This window comes from Colletotrichum spaethianum (genome assembly GCF_022836535.1).
Source record: "Colletotrichum spaethianum MAFF 239500 DNA, contig66, whole genome shotgun sequence".
Classification (NCBI taxonomy): domain Eukaryota; kingdom Fungi; phylum Ascomycota; class Sordariomycetes; order Glomerellales; family Glomerellaceae; genus Colletotrichum; species Colletotrichum spaethianum.
In genome coordinates, this window is record NW_026054836.1 from 127065 (window position 1) to 144734 (window position 17670).

Genomic DNA, 17670 nt, shown 5'->3' on the forward strand with positions numbered 1-17670 from the left:
ATCATTGCAGGGATTCGTACACGGAAAACGCGACCCAACACATCACCTGGACCCGGCACCGTCGAAACAAGCGGACGGCCCACTCCGGACCAAGAGAATGTAAGCACGATGGGGGTATATTGACAACGCAACCACGTGAAGGACGTGAACAATGTACAGGGTTCGCGAAAAACGATGAATTCATATGCCGCCGCGAGTGCCCTCAAGAGCACCCATCCACCATAGGGATATCCATCCCCTACAAGCCAAATAAGAAATAGCTAAACCTGGAAGCTAACTCGAACGCAAATTGGAAACGACTTTTGTGTACACCCATTACTCGCTTTGGTCAACGTCCATCGACTCCTTGGCGGCCCTCCCTCGCGTGGTTCGCGCCGACGCCCGGGTCGCTGCTCTCGGTGCGGGCTTCTCCTTGGCTGCGGGCCGGGCCGGCAGCTTCGTCTTGGCTGCCGCCTTGGATGCCGCCGCCGCCGACCTGCCCTTGCGTCCGTTCGATTTGGGCGGTGGTGTGGCTTCCTCGGGCTCCTCCTCGTCGTCTGCTTCTTCCTCCTCCTTCTCCGGCTCCGGCTCCGGTTCGGCTGTTGCCTCGTCTTCCACTTCGGACAGAGGGGATTCGTCACCACTGTCATTGACCTTGGCGGCGGACTTCTTCGCGCCCTTTTTGCCATCCTCCTTGTCGGGAACTTCAGAAAGGACCGAAGAGTCGTCATCGTCATCGTCGGTCTCTTCTTCGGGCGTAGGCTCGCCATCAACGTATTCCCACTTGCTAACACCATCCCACATCTCGCGGTCGTCGTCCGACGAGTCGCGTTCGGTGTACTGGGAGACCCTCGTGGCTCGGCCACTGCGTCTCCGGTTCTCTGGCGGAATGTCGGACTCGGGGCGTCTCGCCTTGACCTTGGCAGGCTTCTTGACCTTTTGCTTCTTTGGTTTGGGTTCCTTCGGTGCCTTAGGCTCCTTGGCCTTGGGCGTCTGCCTGGCCTTCTTGGCGGGTTGATGGTCTCCCCTCTCATCCATGGATTTCCTCTTCTGTAATGCTGTTAGTCTCGGCCGCAAGGCATACGATAGGGACGTGAACTCACCTTCTTTCGGTCGATTGACTTGAAGAGGCCATCCAGCTTCTCGTCTATCTCCGCCGGCAGGTACTGCTTCTCAGCAATCTCCTGGGCGATCTGGTGCGAAGGCAGAGCAGTGTAAAGACCAATCGGCAGGCCAACCTTGCCCGGGTACGCCTGGAAGCTCCAGTTCTTCCTTTCCTGCCATTTCCTGATGACGGCCTGGGCCAGATCACTGACGACGTAGAGGTTCTCACTTGCGTCCGGGTCGATCGCATCGCGGGTCTGCTTGACTCTTTCGGCGTACTTGTAGATGAGCCCCAGGTTGTCCTCGGTCGCTACGTTGGTGAGGTAGTACAGGATGTAGCGGCCGTGGTCCGCCAGATCGCTTGCATAGGCCGACAATTCCTCGCTACTGGCGTTCTCGACGTTGTCTGGCTTGTTGAAATCGGGGTGGTGGGCCAGCAGAGAAATGAGCCTTCCCATGATGGCCTCCATGGGGTGCTGTTCGCTCGATTGCAGCGCGCGAACGCGGGATCGAATCCAAGTCTCGACGCGCTGCTTCAGGTCGGCGCTCGGCTCGAAAGCCGTCAGGAACACAATGGTGTAGAACCGCGCTCGGAGTTTGCCCTGCACAAGGTACTTTTGGAGCTTCTCGATGAAACCCCGGCGAACATTGAGATGCGGGTCCTGCGCGGTGAAAGCAAGGCGGTTGAAGTCGGCAGGGGTCAGGAAGTCGTCAAAGTGCTTGATGGTGCACAGCTTCAACAGCAGCTGGGCGGCCAACAGGCGAAGTCGCGACTTGTGGTGGTTGGGCGTATCCTTTGTCTTGCAGAGCTCTCCCCTCTTGGCGACTAACGTCTTGAGGAGCTTGAAGACTGGGACGGCCTTCTCCTTGGCTTCTTCAACGTCGTCCATACTCCGCAGTCGGTTGACGAGGATGTGCATGGACAGACACTTGGCCTGCAGCTCCTCGTCCACATCGGCGTCCTCTACCCAGTCGGGGTCTTTGTCTGTGGCGTCCGTCCGAACCTTGAGCAGGATTTGCTGTACCGTCATGTTGAGGATGTCATCATCCGAGTCGAGAGTGATCTTGGATGCCTGCAGTTCGAGCTGTGCGACGGACTGCAGTTTGTTCAGGAAGTGCGAGGAGCCGTAGTTCCAGTCTTCCATGACCTTCTCCAGCAAGCTGGTTGCGTTGACGAGACCCTTGTCGTCGCCCTTTGCCAGAAGGATCTTGATGGCGTACTTGGCAGACTTGACAGGCCGACCGTACAGGGCGTAGCTCACGAGGGCCTGCGAGAACTTGCGGTCCTGCGGGATCTCCTCGGGGTACTTCTTGGAGTACGACGCGCAGGCCTTGAGGGTGTCAACGACGGTCGAGTCGTTCTCGTTGGTCTCCGTGGGGGCCTGCTCGATCAGGCCCTTGCACAGCTCGCCCACGTGGGTCTTGAACAGTTCGGGGTTGCGCTGGGAAATCTCGTTCAGGATCTCGTGCGAGACGGAGCCTAGGCCATCCTTGTCGTTCCTGGAGTAGTCCAGAATCGTCGCCAGATGGCTGCGGTTGAACAGCAAACAAGCTGACCGGTAAAGGAGCGGCAGGAGGGTGTCCAAGCTCGTCGCGATCTGGCTTGCGTTGATGCGCTTGACCAGCTCCTTGATGGCCTGACGCACCGTCTTGTAGTCGCTCCCGGCGCTGACCGAGAACCTGACAAGTTGGTAGGCGCGCCGGTCGTTGAGGTTCGCAAACTTCTGGAGGTCCGTCTTGACCTTGAAGGGTCTGGGAAGAACTGGGTGATGTACTGGACTGTCCTCTCCAGGTTGGCCGTCTTTTTTGGCCGGTTGTCGTCCATCACACCGCCGTTGTAGCTCTCGCACTGGTTGATGAAGGCCTCGAGGACCTGCGCGAACTGAGGTTGGCGGCCCTGCATCGCGAAGAAGGCTCTCTTGGCCGCAGGGTCCAGCGACTGAGTAAGGAGCAGGATTCTCTCTGCTCGGATACGGTCTTGGTCCGCAACGCTCGCGGTCTGTGAGCTCTGGCTGGCCGCGGCTCTGGTGTTCTTGGGCGCTTTGATGGGAGGGTAGGACAGTGGCACCAGGCACTCGAAGAGCACGCGATCCAGCAGGATATTAAGCTCAGAGTCATTTGCGTAAAACGCGTTGAAGATACGTGAAGGAATCCCGGCCAGGGCCGCAATTACGCTCTCCTGCCCGGCAGCCAGCTCTCCGGATCCAACAGCCCACAGCTTCGCGAGCAGAGTCATGGCGTCGACTCGAACAGCGGTACGCTTGTCACGGCAACGGTCGGCAAGACTGCTCAGGACCGAGCCGTCCTTGTCCACGCCACCAGGTGCGGCGAGCTTGGTGACGAAGTCGCGGAAGCTGAATAGCTCCATCACCTTGACGGCAGCCAGGCGGACCTTTTCATCACCATCGTTGAGCTTCTCCCCGAGATGCTTCACGAGCTCGGCCTGTTCCTCGCGGTTAAGACCAATGCCACCTGCCGAGGTGGCCAGGATGTACCCGACAGCGGTGGTCCAGGCTGCGCGGATGGTTGCTGTCTTGTCGTTCCGTCTTCCCAGGAAATGATGGTACGCTGACGAGTGCGTCTGCGCAAACGACTGAGGCGACAGCGGCGTGGTGAGAACGTTGTCGGAAATCTGGCTGGGAGCCTCATCGGCCAAGCGCAGCGGAGGGTACTGGGCAGGGTCCAGAACGGGCGGCGGGGGCGGGCCGGCAGCACCGATTCCAGAGATCATATCCCCGAGCGTCTCGGTGGCCAGCTGTCGAAGATCCACGTTGTCGGCCGAGAGCTCTGCCTCGACCTGAGGAATGACATTTTGCAGGACGGATGGTGCGGCGCGCCACAGCTCTCTGATGAGGTAGTGGGCCTTCTTGAGCTCCTTCAATTCTGCATCTGTGGGCCCCCTGGGCGTGTCCTCATCTTCGTCCTCGTCGTGGCGGTTTCCGACAGTCTTGGCCGCGAAACGAGAGGCGTCGAGGATAACATCGCTGAAGTACTGGCTGACATAGTGCACCATCTTTTCTGTGCACACGTTGCAAATCTCCTTGGCCATGATGTAGGCGGCCGGCTCGTCCTTGGGTAGCAACGTCGACTGGCTACCGTTTTGCTCGCCGCGTTCGGTGCGGCCCTGGAAGCCCCCTGGCGGTGCGGCTCTCAGGAATTGGGCCATTATGACCTCAATGACCTTGGGGTTCATTCCCGACGCCTCGTCGACCAGGGCAATCAGCATTTCTGTCATGGTGTTGCGGACTTCCTTGGAGACGCCCTCCTCAGGGCCCGAATTCGAGCCGCCCGAGACGCCGTCGAAAAAGACCGAGAACAGCTTCAGCAGCAAGTCGTCGGCGCCATCGACATCGTTGATCAGAAGGATACTCTTGACGTCGGTGAGCGCCGTTAACACGTACTTGTGCTGGCTGTGGTACGGATGCCCTTGATCGCTCAGGGAGGGGAAGATGTGTGTGACCACGAGGTTGAAGAACATCTGATGCAGTCATTAGCCAGGGAACCACGGCATCGGGGGGCTCGTGACGTACCTTGGTCTGGTCGGCGGTGAACGGTGCGTCGGGCGCACACAGGCGCAGGATGTCGGCTATGCATACTGTAGCGTACGCCCTCACGCCCTTGTCCTTGTGCGCCAGCAGGTTGCGTTGGCCCAGCGCGTGGGCAACGTCGTTTAGAGATTCGACATCGACGGTGTCTTGGTCGAGGCCGCTGAGCTCCTCGGACAAGGTCTGCAGGCGGTTGAGGAGCTCGGTGGTGGGTATGGGTTTTCCAGGCTTCCAGGTCAATTCTTCGTCGAATTGAAGGCTGACAAGCTCCTCGCCCTGTTCCTCCTCGACCTCCTCTTGAGGTTCAGCGCGACCGCGACGGGGCGCCATCTTGGGGCGGTGTGTTGCGGGCGCTCGGAGGTTGACGTGTTGGTGAAGCGGGGAAGGAGTGTATCGATGCTGTCGTCGATCGACTGGGACGTGTCAGGGGGTCGATGATGCGCGCGTGGCCTAAGTCATGGATAGAATTTGGCGCGTCGCGAGCACTAGCAGAGGCGTGCGGCGAAGGCAACGGGTGCGCGGAGTCGCGAGTTCAATTGTGGTGGTGGCGACGGGAAGGGGATGAAGCTGGCGCTCTCGATGTTGCGACGAAAATGGATGGATGGGAATAGTCGAGTCGTGTTACGCGCCTGCGCCTACAGTTCGTCGGGTTTCGCGTGCTTACCTGAGCTGAGGTAGAGGGAAGGTACCTGCTTGAGCTTGCAGCTGTACACTACCTTCCCCTTGTCGTGGCTGGACGCGGCCCGGGCACGAACACATGTGGAGTCGTGGCTGCTTTGCCTCGGGTGGCTGGTGGCGGCTGTCGCCGTTCATGGCTCAACGACCTGTCTCCACTTCAGCTCCTTGCCCTCCTTTTAAGCTTCATCTCAAGTCTCCCATCAAGGCGGTCGGCTCGACACCAGATTTCTTGCTTCATGTCGTATGACTTGTGCGTCAATTGCTAATTTGGTAGGGACTTTTTGATTCAGTCAAGTCTCTTCGCAGCATCCGAGTTTGTTTCCCTGTCTGGCAATCTCTATCCCCGTTGTGACCGTATGCTTTGCTTGAATCTCAGGGACGGTATTCTCGACAGGTGGGGGAATCGCTGTTTCCTCGGTTGGGCTTCTCGATGATGAGCTGGTCAGGTGGTCCGCTATTTAGTGCATTCTCGGAAAATAAACACCATCATTCTGGTCGCGGAATATTCCGAACGCAGCCCTGACCGACAATATAACACCTGAGCTTTCTCACCCCTGGAACTCCCGAGGCTACAATATTGACGGCTGCTTCATTATCGGTCTCATTCCTGTCACCGGTAGAAGATCTGTCGACGGGATATTGCGGCGAGGGTTCTTGCGGCAGTACTCTCTCCGGCCTGCTTCAAGCTCCGACTAAGAAGACTTATGATCAAACGACGATGGTTCTGAATCCTAGAAAGAGCGTATGTGATGCTCGTTAGAATTTCATTCGGAACGTTCCGTCTCGCGAGGTGAAGCGCAGGCGCGAGATGGTTCGGTCACTGCTTCATCACAATAAGAGGCATCATGTACCTGGAAATTAACCTTTACACAATCAACTATTTACGTGTATTGGCAATCATAGATGCGTGACCTATTGGTCGATCCCCCACAAGCAATCTGTAATGCTGAATTTGGAAGACGGGATATACCACAGTTCGACACTAGAAGCCGCTGTTGCAAGCTTCAGGTCGTGGAATTGATAGTTCAATAAACGTAGATATGTCTCTCTTCTCCCCAAAGAAACCTATTGGGCCCGTTATGCCGCATGCTAAGGAGGATGCTCTATTACCTTGGAAGAAACAGCCTCCTGACCGAACATCTGACTAGCTTGACTGACTACCATATGAATACACCACGAGTATTCACTCCCTTACCGAAAAACTGACTGAACAGGTTTTCTGCCCCGCCTTCCTTCCCCTCGAAGAGCCGCCTGCCTACCTTTCTTCTCGTCGGACGCGATCTTAAATATTATCCTTCTCTTCTTCTACTCACCCGCCACCACCACCGCAAATCGCGTCGCAGCTTTCGTCCGTCTACAGACAAATCCAAGGTTGGTTGCTGCTTGAGGAATGAAACCCTCTCCCTTCTTTTTGTGTCTCGTCGATATCGTCGTCGCTAATAAGAGACCAGTACGCTTTGCGCCTTTCGTTCCCATCACTAACGCTTTTTCGTCATCTCGTCTTTGAGGTAAGTTGAGATCAATACCCTGTGATCTTATGTCTGTTCCATTTGTGGAATCAACAAGATCGATCGCCCCTACTTGACTCGTTATTTCCGATTCCTCTTGCCTTCCTTGTCTCCAGATCACAGCTCACGAGCAAGTCGCACGCATTTCGATTGCTTCGACCTCGAGATCTTAAGGAACGAGTTATCTCACATACACTCCATTGCGCCCTTGCTGTTTCTGTCAGGCGAGCCTTTGCCAAAACCCCACCTGACTCCTTCGTACCTTCCTCTTGAGCAGGAAGTTGTGGGTTTGAGTGTAAAGCCTTGTTTTTTCTACCTTTGTTGACGCGCCTTTCTCACCCCCTTCGCGTACCTTCTCTCACTGAGCACTTCACTCTCACTCACCAATACCTCTCCCCCGTCTTTTCCACTGCTACACTCTCTCTTCTTCACCACCAACTGACGGTAATATTCTTTTGCAGACGACAACACTCACTTCACATCATCTCTCGTTCAGCAAACGCAGTAAGTCTCATCCATTCATTTGCGTATTATCAATCCTTCCTTTATGTTTAGCGACATCATAATACACTCTCTCATTCGTATTCTCATTTTTCATTCTTCAAAGGCATTGCTCAAAAGCCAGTAACCTAACAAAGCCCCAGATCCAACTAAGTCAACCCTTGTTCAACAAGCCGCAAGCTCCATCAGGATGATGAGTAAGTCTTCTGTTCCTCGAACGCTGCAGGCCGTCGTGAAAATCTAACCGCATCACAGACAAGCACTGCCCCCGCAGCCACCGCGGCTATTACCGCGAGGATGACGACCTGAGCGTCAACGATGGTGCCATCCAGCGCAACAAGGACTGGAGCACCTACCGCAAGACTGATACCTTCATCGTCATCTGTGCTGCGATCGTCCTTGCGTCCATCATCGGCGGTGGCATTGCCATAGGCGTTCACTGTAAGTGCTCGTTTCTCACACTTTCTTCTCATGTACTGACACTGAAAAAGTCGCAACTGGAGGCTCGGCCACGGGCGACGTCGGCCATGCTTCGGCTGCTCGTGTTGTCCCTCGCTTCCCCGCCATGCAGTTCAACGCTGCTCACCCCAACGGCACTCACTACGGCATCAACTCCACTCTCTCTGGCATCTTGTCCACTGGCACCCCGACTCTCTGCTCTGACGACGCCGAGATCAACACCGTGACCAAGTTCATGAACCAGACCACCGCCGACGCCACTACAACCATCAAGATGACTCGCACCCAGACTCTTCACAAGTCTGCCGAGGGTACCACCGTTTCGTCTGCCAAGGCTGTCAACACCATCCTGTCTGGCTCGTCCTCTGCCCCCGAGTAAGTCCTCTTCTTAGCAAACATGTTTGCCCTTTGCTTACACCCTCTTAGGTTTGTTCCCGTCGTCACCGAAGTCATCACTACCTCCGTGACCGAGACTGCGTACCTGACTGCCACTGCTACTGAGAGTCGCATAGTCTCTGAGCCCGAGTCCAGCATGGCTTCGACCCAGGCTTCTACCAGCGATGCCACCTCTCAGGTCGAGACCTCGTCCGCTGATGTCGTCTCGGTCGTCCTCACCAAGACCCTGACGGAAACTCGCAAGGTCACGTCCACTGTCAAGGAAGTCGTCTCAACCGCGACCTACACTCCCACGACGATCATCCGTTCCACTGTGACAGTCACCTCTCAGCCCTTCGGCACCTCGTCCCGCGAGGCTCAGTGCTCACGCGAGGTTCAGGACCACACAGTCTACGTCACCGTCACCGAGAGTGCGGACCCCAGCCCCTCCACCTCGACGACTGTTTCGTCCAAGGCTTCCGAGACGTCCTTCTCTTCAGCCCCTGCTTCCAAGGCCACCGACACCATCGTGGTCACCTACACAGTCACCGTCGACAGCCTGACGCCCATTTCCAAGGTCCCCGTCGTCAGCTCCTCCTCTGGCGTCCCCAAGCACTCGACCGGGGCCACTTCGCACTCCCAGGCGACCAGTGTCGTGACTCAGGTGGCGACCCAGACTCTCTACGTCAGCGTGGCTAATGGAACCGCCATCACCTTCAGCACTGCTGTTTCTTCTGTCCTCGGCCACGTTGGCACTCCAGTCCTTACGTCTCTCCCCTCCACCGAGACTGCCCAGGCCTCGACTGCCGCCGACGTCGTCGTCATCACCAAGACAGTCACCGACCAGGTGTTCCAGACTCTCAGCGCTGCCCCCACATCCCTGGTCGACGCCGAGACTCACATCGAGACCGACACCCAGACGTCCGTCGTCACCGTCACCGCCCTGCCCAGCACCTCCTCCGAATCGCCTCTGTCCACCAAGTCCATCCTGACCACGATCGTCCTCTCCGATCACGCCACCAAGACCGTGACTATCGGAGGCATGGTCACGGTGACGGCCCACCCCAAGAAGTCGACTTTCTCCGGCTCTGCCCACAACTCCACCAGAACGGACACCAAGATCATCACCGAGGTCGACGTCCGCACCCTGACCGTCACCATCAGCGGCCACGTTCAGACGTCCCTGGTCACGGTCCACAAGGACCTGACCGCCACCGTCACGCAGACCAAGGCTCTCAACACCAGCGCCAGCATCTCGACGGACGTCTTCCGCCTGCCCTCGGCCAACACGACCGTCTACATCTCGGGCACGCCCATGATGCACCCGCGTCCTACCACGGCCACCTTCCCGCCCTACGCCATCACCAACGGCACCGTCTTCCGCCCGACCACGACCTTCTTCAACCCCTCTGGCAGCGCCAGCGGCTCCCGCCCGCCGACCAGCAGCACCGTGGTCGTCGTCTCCAACGCAGAGAAGCGCGCCGAGCCCGTCGCGTTCGGCCTCGATGCCGCCACTGGCGGTTGCAAGAGCTGCACCACTTGCCTGGTCATCTTCGTGCTGGGCCTGCTGGTTCTGTTCTAAGCAGCCTCGTCACTCACTACTTATTTTCTTTGCTCTGTACAGCACGAAAGGAACGGTTGATACCCATCGCGATACGGAATGGGGTTACGGGGATACTTTTCATGCGTTCTGATACTTGGTCATTGGGCACGGGGATGAAACCGCAGAGGGTCTTTCTCGCCACATCATCTGGAACCGCGACTGGAGGAACTCCCGGGGTTACAAGGAATCGCTTTTCAACTTGCGTTGTCATTCCCTCTTAACACAACTTAGGTAGCAGTTTTCTTCTTTTTTGCAGATGACGACTGCCAGGATGGGTCGAGTTTGGGTTGTGGACGCGGCACTTGGAGAGGGTGGCCTTCTGGGTGGTTTTGCAGTTGAGGATCCGAGGTTTGGAAGGTGTGACTTTGCTGCATGGACCAGTCGCCCAAGAATACCAGGACACGCATTATTCATACTTGATGGCCCTTGTGATGTGATGTTCCTTTGTGACTTTCCCGACGCAACTTGACAACCGAGGCATGACCTCGTTCGTTCTTCACCAACAAGCACACAGGACCATTGTAGAGAAACAAACGCCAAGGTCGTCATTCATTCGCATAATCTAGGTCTATCTTGTGCCGCTCTATCCCTTAGTTGTGGGCCACCTTGAGAATCGTCTTCTCCATCTCCTCAAACGCCCCGACAATGGGCTGGTACTTTTGGAACACGCCGTCCTTGAACCCGTCGTCGACCTTTTGGATCGCGCCCTCCTCCTTCCACCGCTTGCCGATGAGCTCGTCGAAGCTCTCGCCCTCGCCCCGCTCGAGCGCCCACACAGCCTTGTACGCACCGCCGAGCGCGCACGCGTTGCCGCCGACGTCGAGCTTGTACACGCCGTCGACGCCGCCCAGCACGTCGCCCATGACGCGCGCGATGGCCGGGTTCAGCGAGCCGCCGCCCACGAGATAGATCCGGCGCGGCTGCGCGGGGAGCCCGTCGCGCGGGCTGTGCACGAGGTTCTGGCTGCGCAGGCGCATCGAGAGGGCCTGCGACTCGACAATGATGCGCGGGTCCGTCTGCCTGTCCCACGCGGCCGCCGCCTCGGCGAGGTCGCTGCCGTCCTGCTTCGCCGTGTACCGCCACGTGCCGGCCTTGATGTTGGGCACGATCTCGGGCAGGTCAAAGTACAGGCCCAGCTTGGCCCTGTCGGACTCGGAGCGGACGTCGAGCGGCGGGGTGTCGAGGACGGCCTTGTTGAAGTTGGCCCAGGGGTCGCCGCCCTCGGGCTTGGGGAGGGCGTCGCGGACGCTCTCGCGCGCGAGGCCGCCGTTCTTGTAGCAGAGCATGAACATGTACTGCCCCGGGGTGCACGGGTGGTTGAAGAAGTGGTAGGCGGCGTCGGGCTTGTAGACGGGCGTGACCATGAGGAAGGTCGACGAGGTGCCGAGCGAGACGATGGCGTCCATAGGCCGCAGCGGCAGCGCGAGGATCGTGGCCGGGTTGTCGCCGGTGAAGGGGCGATCTGGCAGTCCTTGCTGAAGCCGTAGCGCTCGACAAAGTACGGGGAGATGGGGCCCATCGACCCGCCACCGTCGTGGCGCGGCTCGCCCAGCTTCGCGCGCAGGTCCGCCACCTTGGACTTGTTGCCGGCAGTGAGCTCGAGCAGGGGCTCGCTCCAGGTGCCGGCGGAAATGTCCCACAGGTTCATGCCGCAGACGTCGCTGATGTCGATGGGGGCGACGAAGCCGAGGAGCACGGAGGCGAGGAAGGAGGAGACGAGGGAGATGCGGGACGTGGCGGCGTACATCTCGGGGAGCTTCTGGCGGAGGCGCATGATTTGCGTGCCGGTGAAGCGCTGTTCTCGCGCGTCTTAGTAAGGGAGCACATGTACAGAGACTCTTGCGTTGCGGCGGGGGGAACACATACGTGGTGGGCGGCGCTACCGGTGACCTCGGCCAGGCGCTGCGCCGTCTCAAAGTTGGCATCGAACTTGTCGCACTGCGCCTGCGTGCTGTGGTCCTGCCAGTTGGGCGCGTAGGGATGCGAGAAGCCCTGCTTGAGCTGCTCGACGAGCGGCTTGTCCGCCCGCAGGCCGCCCAGCAGCGTCTCGGCGTCCTTGCCCCAGTAGGTGCTGCCGTGCTGCTGGCACGAGCCGCTGATGCCCTTGATGCGGTCCAGCGGGGTCTTGGCCTTGAGGCGCTCGAGGACGAGGTCAATGGCCTCGAGGAACATGGCGACGAGGGCGTAGACCTCACCCTCGGCCTCGTTGGTCAGGACGCCCTTGCGCAGGCCATACTGCTTGCCAAAGTCGGCGTCAAAGTCGACCTTGGCCTCGGAGACGACCGTCAGGTCCGACTGCACGACAATGGCTGGGGACGCATCAGGGCTGAGGTCTGAGATGAGGGGCCGATGCTGCGGACTGACCTTTGAGCTGTTGGGTCGACAGGTCGAACCCGAGATACAACGGACCGGAACTCATGATGAGATGACGAGGCACGCAGACTTGGGTATCAATTATCCTGTCTATCTCAAAAAGTGTATGACCAAGAAAATAGGCAGGTCGGCGAGTGTGTGGGAAAGAAAAGGACACAAAACAACCGGGCTGTTGGCAAAGTTGACCGCTGCCACCACCACTTCCACATCACCTTGACGTGGGGTGTGGGCATGGAGGGGCAGCTTGGACAGGTGCATGGTCTCAGCCTTGTAGCAGTTCAGGCTAAATGTGGGCGGGCCAATCGTAGATTTCGCTGCTCGATGCGACCGACATGCGCGCCAATGACATCAGGACAGCTTGGCGGAAGCCAAGACAGCCTTGTCCCCGGACTCGGGAGTCGGGGACAGCTTGTCCCGCGTTCTATGCGCGTCTAGGCTGTGGCCCTGCATACGGAGCCAAGTCAGAGTTGCGGGATTGGACAGGATACGGGCGGTTCAACAAGACACATTCCATGCATATCAACAGTCGAGACAAAGAGCAAAATCTGTAATTTGGTAAACGAGAGACGAAAACTCTCGATATGACGGGCCTGTCGGTGGCCTTTTGCAATCCCCTCCCAAACGCCGCTCTGATGCAAATGGATGCCTATTCACAGATGCTCTCTATACATGGCAGTCCCTGTTGACAGTGAAAAAGAAAGACAAGAAAAAAACAGACGGCGGCGTATCCACGCTTCCAGAAATGGTTGGGAACCAAGGGTATCTCATCGTGAATGGCAAGCTCTTCCTCCGAATGTACAAGGAACTCGGCCGCCTTATTTGTGCTTGTGGCCGTTGCCGTTGCCGTTGGTGTGGCTGTGGTCCTCTGCCTCCTCGCTAGCCTCCCGATTGGCTTCGCCCGGGATGAACTCATCAAACTTGGGCGCGATTTCGGCCTCCTTTGGGACGAAGCGCACCTTGATCCTCCGCACACCCCGGACCTTGGCGCCGACCAGAGTGCGGACCTGGTCCTCCACATCACGGACGGCCTCGACCGACCAGGCTCCGGGCACGGCCAAATCAATGTCCACCAGGTAATTCTGGCCCGACTTGACGCCGGAAACGTTGCGGACGTCGACCTCATGGCCCTCGGTAACGTCGGAGAGGCTCCTCAGGGCGTATTTCCGGACATCGTCCTTGACTTCGTCGTCAATGGCACGGTCGGCCAATTCATACACGGCGGAGAGGGTGTTTTCGGCTCCGGCCTTGATGACGAGGAGGGAAATCATGAGGCCGCCGACGGGATCCAGCCAGGTTGCGTCCTTGAAAAAGTTTGCACCCAGGATGGCGAGCAGTGTGACGATGCCGGTCCAGCTGTCGACACGGTGGTGGACGGCGTTGGAGGCAAGGACGGAGGACTTTCGTTCGCGGGCGACTTTCATGGCTGTTTCCCCCTTTGTTAGCTTTTCCCTTTCTTTGCGATTTCCCGGCCCTCAAAGGATTGGGGGATAGTGCTTACTAGCTTGGTACAGCCACTCCTTCACTGCGACCGTACCCAGGGCCAACCAGGCGGCGTGCAAACTCGGGCCAACATGGCCGTGGCCGTGGCTGTGGCCGTGGTGGGCGTGGGCAATGGCCTCTGCAGCCGCTGCAGGGTCAAGGAAGAGGTGGGCGTGGAGGGTGATCAAGCTGCTCCAGCACATGAACAGGCCGCCGCCCAGGAGCATGCTGGAGACGCCCAGAGACCCCAGACTCTCGATCTTGCCGAAACCAGTGGGGAAAGCGTCGGTCGGGGGCTTCAGGCTCCACGAGACAGTGGCCAGCGTCAGGATGTCGGAGGCCAGGTCGGTCAGGCTGTGCCAGGCATCGGCAATCATGGCCTGGGAGCCAAAGGCGTAGCCGCCAGCTCCCTTGGCAAAGGCCATGCCCAGGTTGGAGTAGAGGCCGATGCGGGTGATGCGCACGCCGGCGTCGTTCTTGTTGCCCGAGGTCAGGTAGACGTTGTCGTGGCCATGGTGGTGGTGGTGGTGCGAGTGGCCGCCGTGGCTCCGGCGAGACTGGGCTGCGTTGGCCGTCATGGTGGCAGTGGTGGTGGAAGACATGATGACTGCGGCTGGTAATGAAGGGGAGGTGGTCTTCGCAGCCGTCAGGGAGTGAGTGAGATTGGGGAAGGAGGAGGAAGAAGATGTGGTGGAACGCAGGCGGAGGGTGTGGCGGGCGGCGCTGGGGGTTAAGTAGGGATCGCAGGGAGAGGCGGCCGGGCTGGACGTTTGATAGACGCGGAGGGAGACGCGGCGCAGATGTGGTTGAGGTGGCCTAAAGGGGTATGCAAAATGGAGGCAACGGAGGAGGGTGTGTGTTCCCGTGCCGGATGCTCCAGGTGCGGCTGCGGCTGTTCGTGCAGACGTCACACAGCTCACAGCGGAGAGGCGGCAGAGCAGTCCCGTAGGACGCTTGGACGGGGGAGACATGCCCAGATGCCCTTGGCTCTCTCGTCTCTGGCCTGCTGGAGACGCAAGGCTAAGATAAAATTGACCCGACAGGCGTTGCGCGGATAGGAAGGGGTGAGGTGAGGGGACGAATAACGGGTTGGCTAATTGCGAGCAGACCGGGGGCACGCGTACACGACAAGCAAGCCAAAGGCCGCGAAACCGTCCGTCAGGTAGAGAGGGAGAGAGTCTCGGTCTAGACGAGGGGGGTATGGAAGGGGTGAAAGGGTGGACGGGTGGAAGGGAGGGAAGGTTCAGGTACGGCAACGGATCGGGGGTGCAGCAGAGCAGGTGTGCGCTCTCGCAAAAAGGAAGGCGACGCGGCAATCGTCGCAAGGTCAAGGCAACGACGAATCCGCCCGCGGCGGCTGCGTGGCCCCAGGTAGCGTAGCGTAGCGGCGGCGCGGTTGATCTGAACTGATCTGCTGTGTGCTGTGCTGCGCTACGCTGCGGTTGGCTTGCTGGGGCTCCGTACCGTATCCAAGCACCCAAGCTAATGGGCGGTGCCTGACGAGGATGCGATGGGACGGACGGGCCCCCCGTGGTGATGGGGACGCAACCTGAGGTGGGGATGGGGAGTTGCTGCTGTTGCTGCTACTGCTGTGCTGTGCTGTAGTGAATTATGCGGTGGTGCGGTGTCCTGGTGCACTGCTATGAAAAAACCCCCCACAAGGCGAATTGGATGAATTGGATTGACTGATGGATGGAACTTCCATGCCAAGAGCGAACATACGGATCCCTGGATACGCTCTATTTTTTTGCCGGCTCGTCCACCTCACCTCGAGTCAACCAAACAGAGAGCCGCGAGCTGGCAGGCTGTAAATTTCTTCGAAACCAAAACGTACATAGTACGCTTTGCGCCCCGGCGCCGCCGGGATTGAAGATGGGGAGGATGCTTCAGTGTGCTTTCTTATTTGCCCTGCAGTGCGGGTACCTTTGCTCCATGCACAGAAACACAGCTCTCACTGTACCTGAGGTGAGCATCGCCATGTGTCAGTCATGCCCACCTGTCTCCTAGAACCTGGCCGGAAGCGTTACAATGTGGCTCTTTTAATACCAATTGAGTCGTGGTCGAACCAGGACACCCCATCGGCTCGAGGTGCCATCCTTGATCCGGAGAAATCCCTCCATACAGAGTACACTATGTCCATCTGTCCTCTCAGCAAAGGACAAACACAAATGCATCCACAGCCGACAAGATCCAGAAGAGATCAGCGGAACGCCGTCCTCCACGAGGGCACTTCGGACTGCAGGCGCTGTGGTGTGGTAGGCCGGCGCTTCATTGGATGAATCGACAACGTTGCGACACCCCTGGAATTCCCCTACAGACGACGAACCGTTTGATTGCTCAGTGGCATCTGGCGAAGCGATCTCCCCAACTTGCTGCAGGGTCGTCACACGTCCGATGTGACTGACATGTCTGGAATGGCCCGTGTCGTAGCGAAGCAAACCCTTTACGAAGTACTCGTCCGACTTCCATTACTTAAGCGTCGCGTCAAGCCACACCGGGCTTGGTCATCCTGTGGAGACGGGGCGGGTCTCCTGTGAGGCTGGACCCCGAATCATGACGAATGGACCACTGACATGAGATCGCCCCCTTTGGCCTTCAAGATGAGCCTGTCGCAACGTTTTCAATTACACGCGCTTGTCTAGAAATCTCTTCCCGTCCCTTGCACACCTCTATTCTTAAACTCGCGCTGCGTGCTGCATGTCCACATAACAGCCCGCTTCCGGCAGTACCTCCTTGCCTGCCGTCCCTCTCCGTCTCCCGCTCAGCCTCCACGGCGCACCCGTATCTGCTGGCACCACCTCACCCCCCTTGGCTATTGACAGCTCCGGAACCCCTCGCCCACATCCCGATAGCCTTACGCAACGCGACGTCGCCTCAATGCGCAAACCTCTTATGCGCATTCCTTATACGGAACTCTTGGCCCCTCCCACTGTCCGCCCAAGCAACGCAAATACCATCCCGGGTGCTGTCGCGGCCCTCCAGAATTTCTTCACGGCTCCGCCTCCTAAAGACCTGCCGAGGTCGACCGTAGTACTGACTGGGGCGGGCCTGTCCGTGTCCAGTGGGCTCGCCGACTATAGAGGCGTCAATGGCACATATCGTGTGAACAAGACGTACCGTCCGATTTACTACCACGAGTTCCTCGCAAATCACGAAGCCAGGAAACGGTATTGGGCGAGGAGTTTCCTGGGTTGGACGTCGCTTCACAAGGCGTCACCTAACCATGGCCACTATGCGATCCGGGACCTAGGGCAACTGGGCCTGGTCCGCAGCGTCATTACACAAAACGTCGACTCTTTTCACTCAAAAGCTCATCCTGACATTCCGACGTTGGAGCTGCACGGCTACCTGAGATCCACAGTCTGTGTGACTTGCCGGAACGAGTACCCCAGAGACGTCTTCCAAGACGAGCTTGCAAGACTCAACCCCGCCTGGGCTGCCTTCCTCGTCGAGGCTTTGGCCTCTGGGGCTCTCGACACGGAGAACCCTGCCGAGCGCAAGGCCAAGGGCATCAGGACGAACCCCGACGGAGACGTGGACTTGCCGGGCGCGCCTTACACCACCTTTAGATACCCAGCCTGCCCGCACTGCCTTGCGCAGCCGCCCTCCACGCCTGAAGGTAACAAACATGTCATTGAGGTCGACCACGACGGTGCGTGGAAGTCCACCAGCTCGGGGGGATCTTGAAGCCTGCCGTGGTCATGTTTGGCGAGAGTATCGCTGGCGAAGTCAAGACGGCGGCCGAGGAGGCCATTGACGGGGCTGGAAGGCTCCTCATCCTCGGGACGTCGCTGGCCACGTACTCGGCATGGCGGCTGGCAAAGAGGGCGCTGGATCGGGGTATGCCCATCGCCATTGTAAACACGGGAGGCGTGCGAGGCGAAGATCAGATCTCCGCTGTGCCGGACCCGGATCCAACGGGCGCTCTGGGAGTCCGGACTGAAGTGTCCACCGACGTCGTACTCCCAGCGCTGGTCGAGCGGCTCCAACAGATGCCGAGAGGGGGCCGGGCCTGAGCGGAACAGCCCCTAGGGAGAACCACGGCGTGTTCAAAGATATGTTGTCA

General features: G+C 58.6%; 5 protein-coding genes across 5 annotated transcripts; 2 read left to right on the top strand and 3 right to left on the bottom strand.

The window, feature by feature from the left end:
• Positions 1 to 315: 315 nt before the first annotated feature.
• Positions 316 to 4958, bottom strand: ColSpa_12579 (smad nuclear-interacting protein 1; the record flags this gene model as incomplete). The annotated part of the gene is made up of 4 exons (XM_049278791.1): positions 316 to 1029; positions 1083 to 2835; positions 2859 to 4561; positions 4614 to 4958. The coding sequence occupies 4 exons, from the start codon at positions 4956 to 4958 to the stop codon at positions 316 to 318; spliced, it is 4515 nt and encodes a 1504-aa protein (XP_049134748.1).
• Positions 4959 to 7505: 2547 nt separating this feature from the next.
• ColSpa_12580 (uncharacterized protein) lies at positions 7506 to 9731 on the top strand (the record flags this gene model as incomplete). Its single annotated transcript, XM_049278792.1, has 4 exons — positions 7506 to 7512; positions 7571 to 7756; positions 7807 to 8149; positions 8201 to 9731. The coding sequence occupies 4 exons, from the start codon at positions 7506 to 7508 to the stop codon at positions 9729 to 9731; spliced, it is 2067 nt and encodes a 688-aa protein (XP_049134749.1).
• A 611-nt stretch (positions 9732 to 10342) lies between these two features.
• On the bottom strand, positions 10343 to 12171 carry ColSpa_12581 (putative D-xylulose reductase A; the record flags this gene model as incomplete). Its single annotated transcript, XM_049278793.1, has 4 exons — positions 10343 to 11227; positions 11248 to 11547; positions 11619 to 12085; positions 12117 to 12171. The coding sequence occupies 4 exons, from the start codon at positions 12169 to 12171 to the stop codon at positions 10343 to 10345; spliced, it is 1707 nt and encodes a 568-aa protein (XP_049134750.1).
• A 769-nt stretch (positions 12172 to 12940) lies between these two features.
• Positions 12941 to 14182, bottom strand: ColSpa_12582 (mitochondrial metal transporter 2; the record flags this gene model as incomplete). The annotated part of the gene is made up of 2 exons (XM_049278794.1): positions 12941 to 13548; positions 13624 to 14182. 2 exons carry the CDS (start codon positions 14180 to 14182, stop codon positions 12941 to 12943), a joined length of 1167 nt encoding a protein of 388 aa, XP_049134751.1.
• A 2299-nt stretch (positions 14183 to 16481) lies between these two features.
• Positions 16482 to 17620, top strand: ColSpa_12583 (NAD-dependent protein deacylase SIR4; the record flags this gene model as incomplete). The annotated part of the gene is made up of 2 exons (XM_049278795.1): positions 16482 to 17138; positions 17276 to 17620. 2 exons carry the CDS (start codon positions 16482 to 16484, stop codon positions 17618 to 17620), a joined length of 1002 nt encoding a protein of 333 aa, XP_049134752.1.
• Between the last annotated feature and the right edge of the window lie 50 nt (positions 17621 to 17670).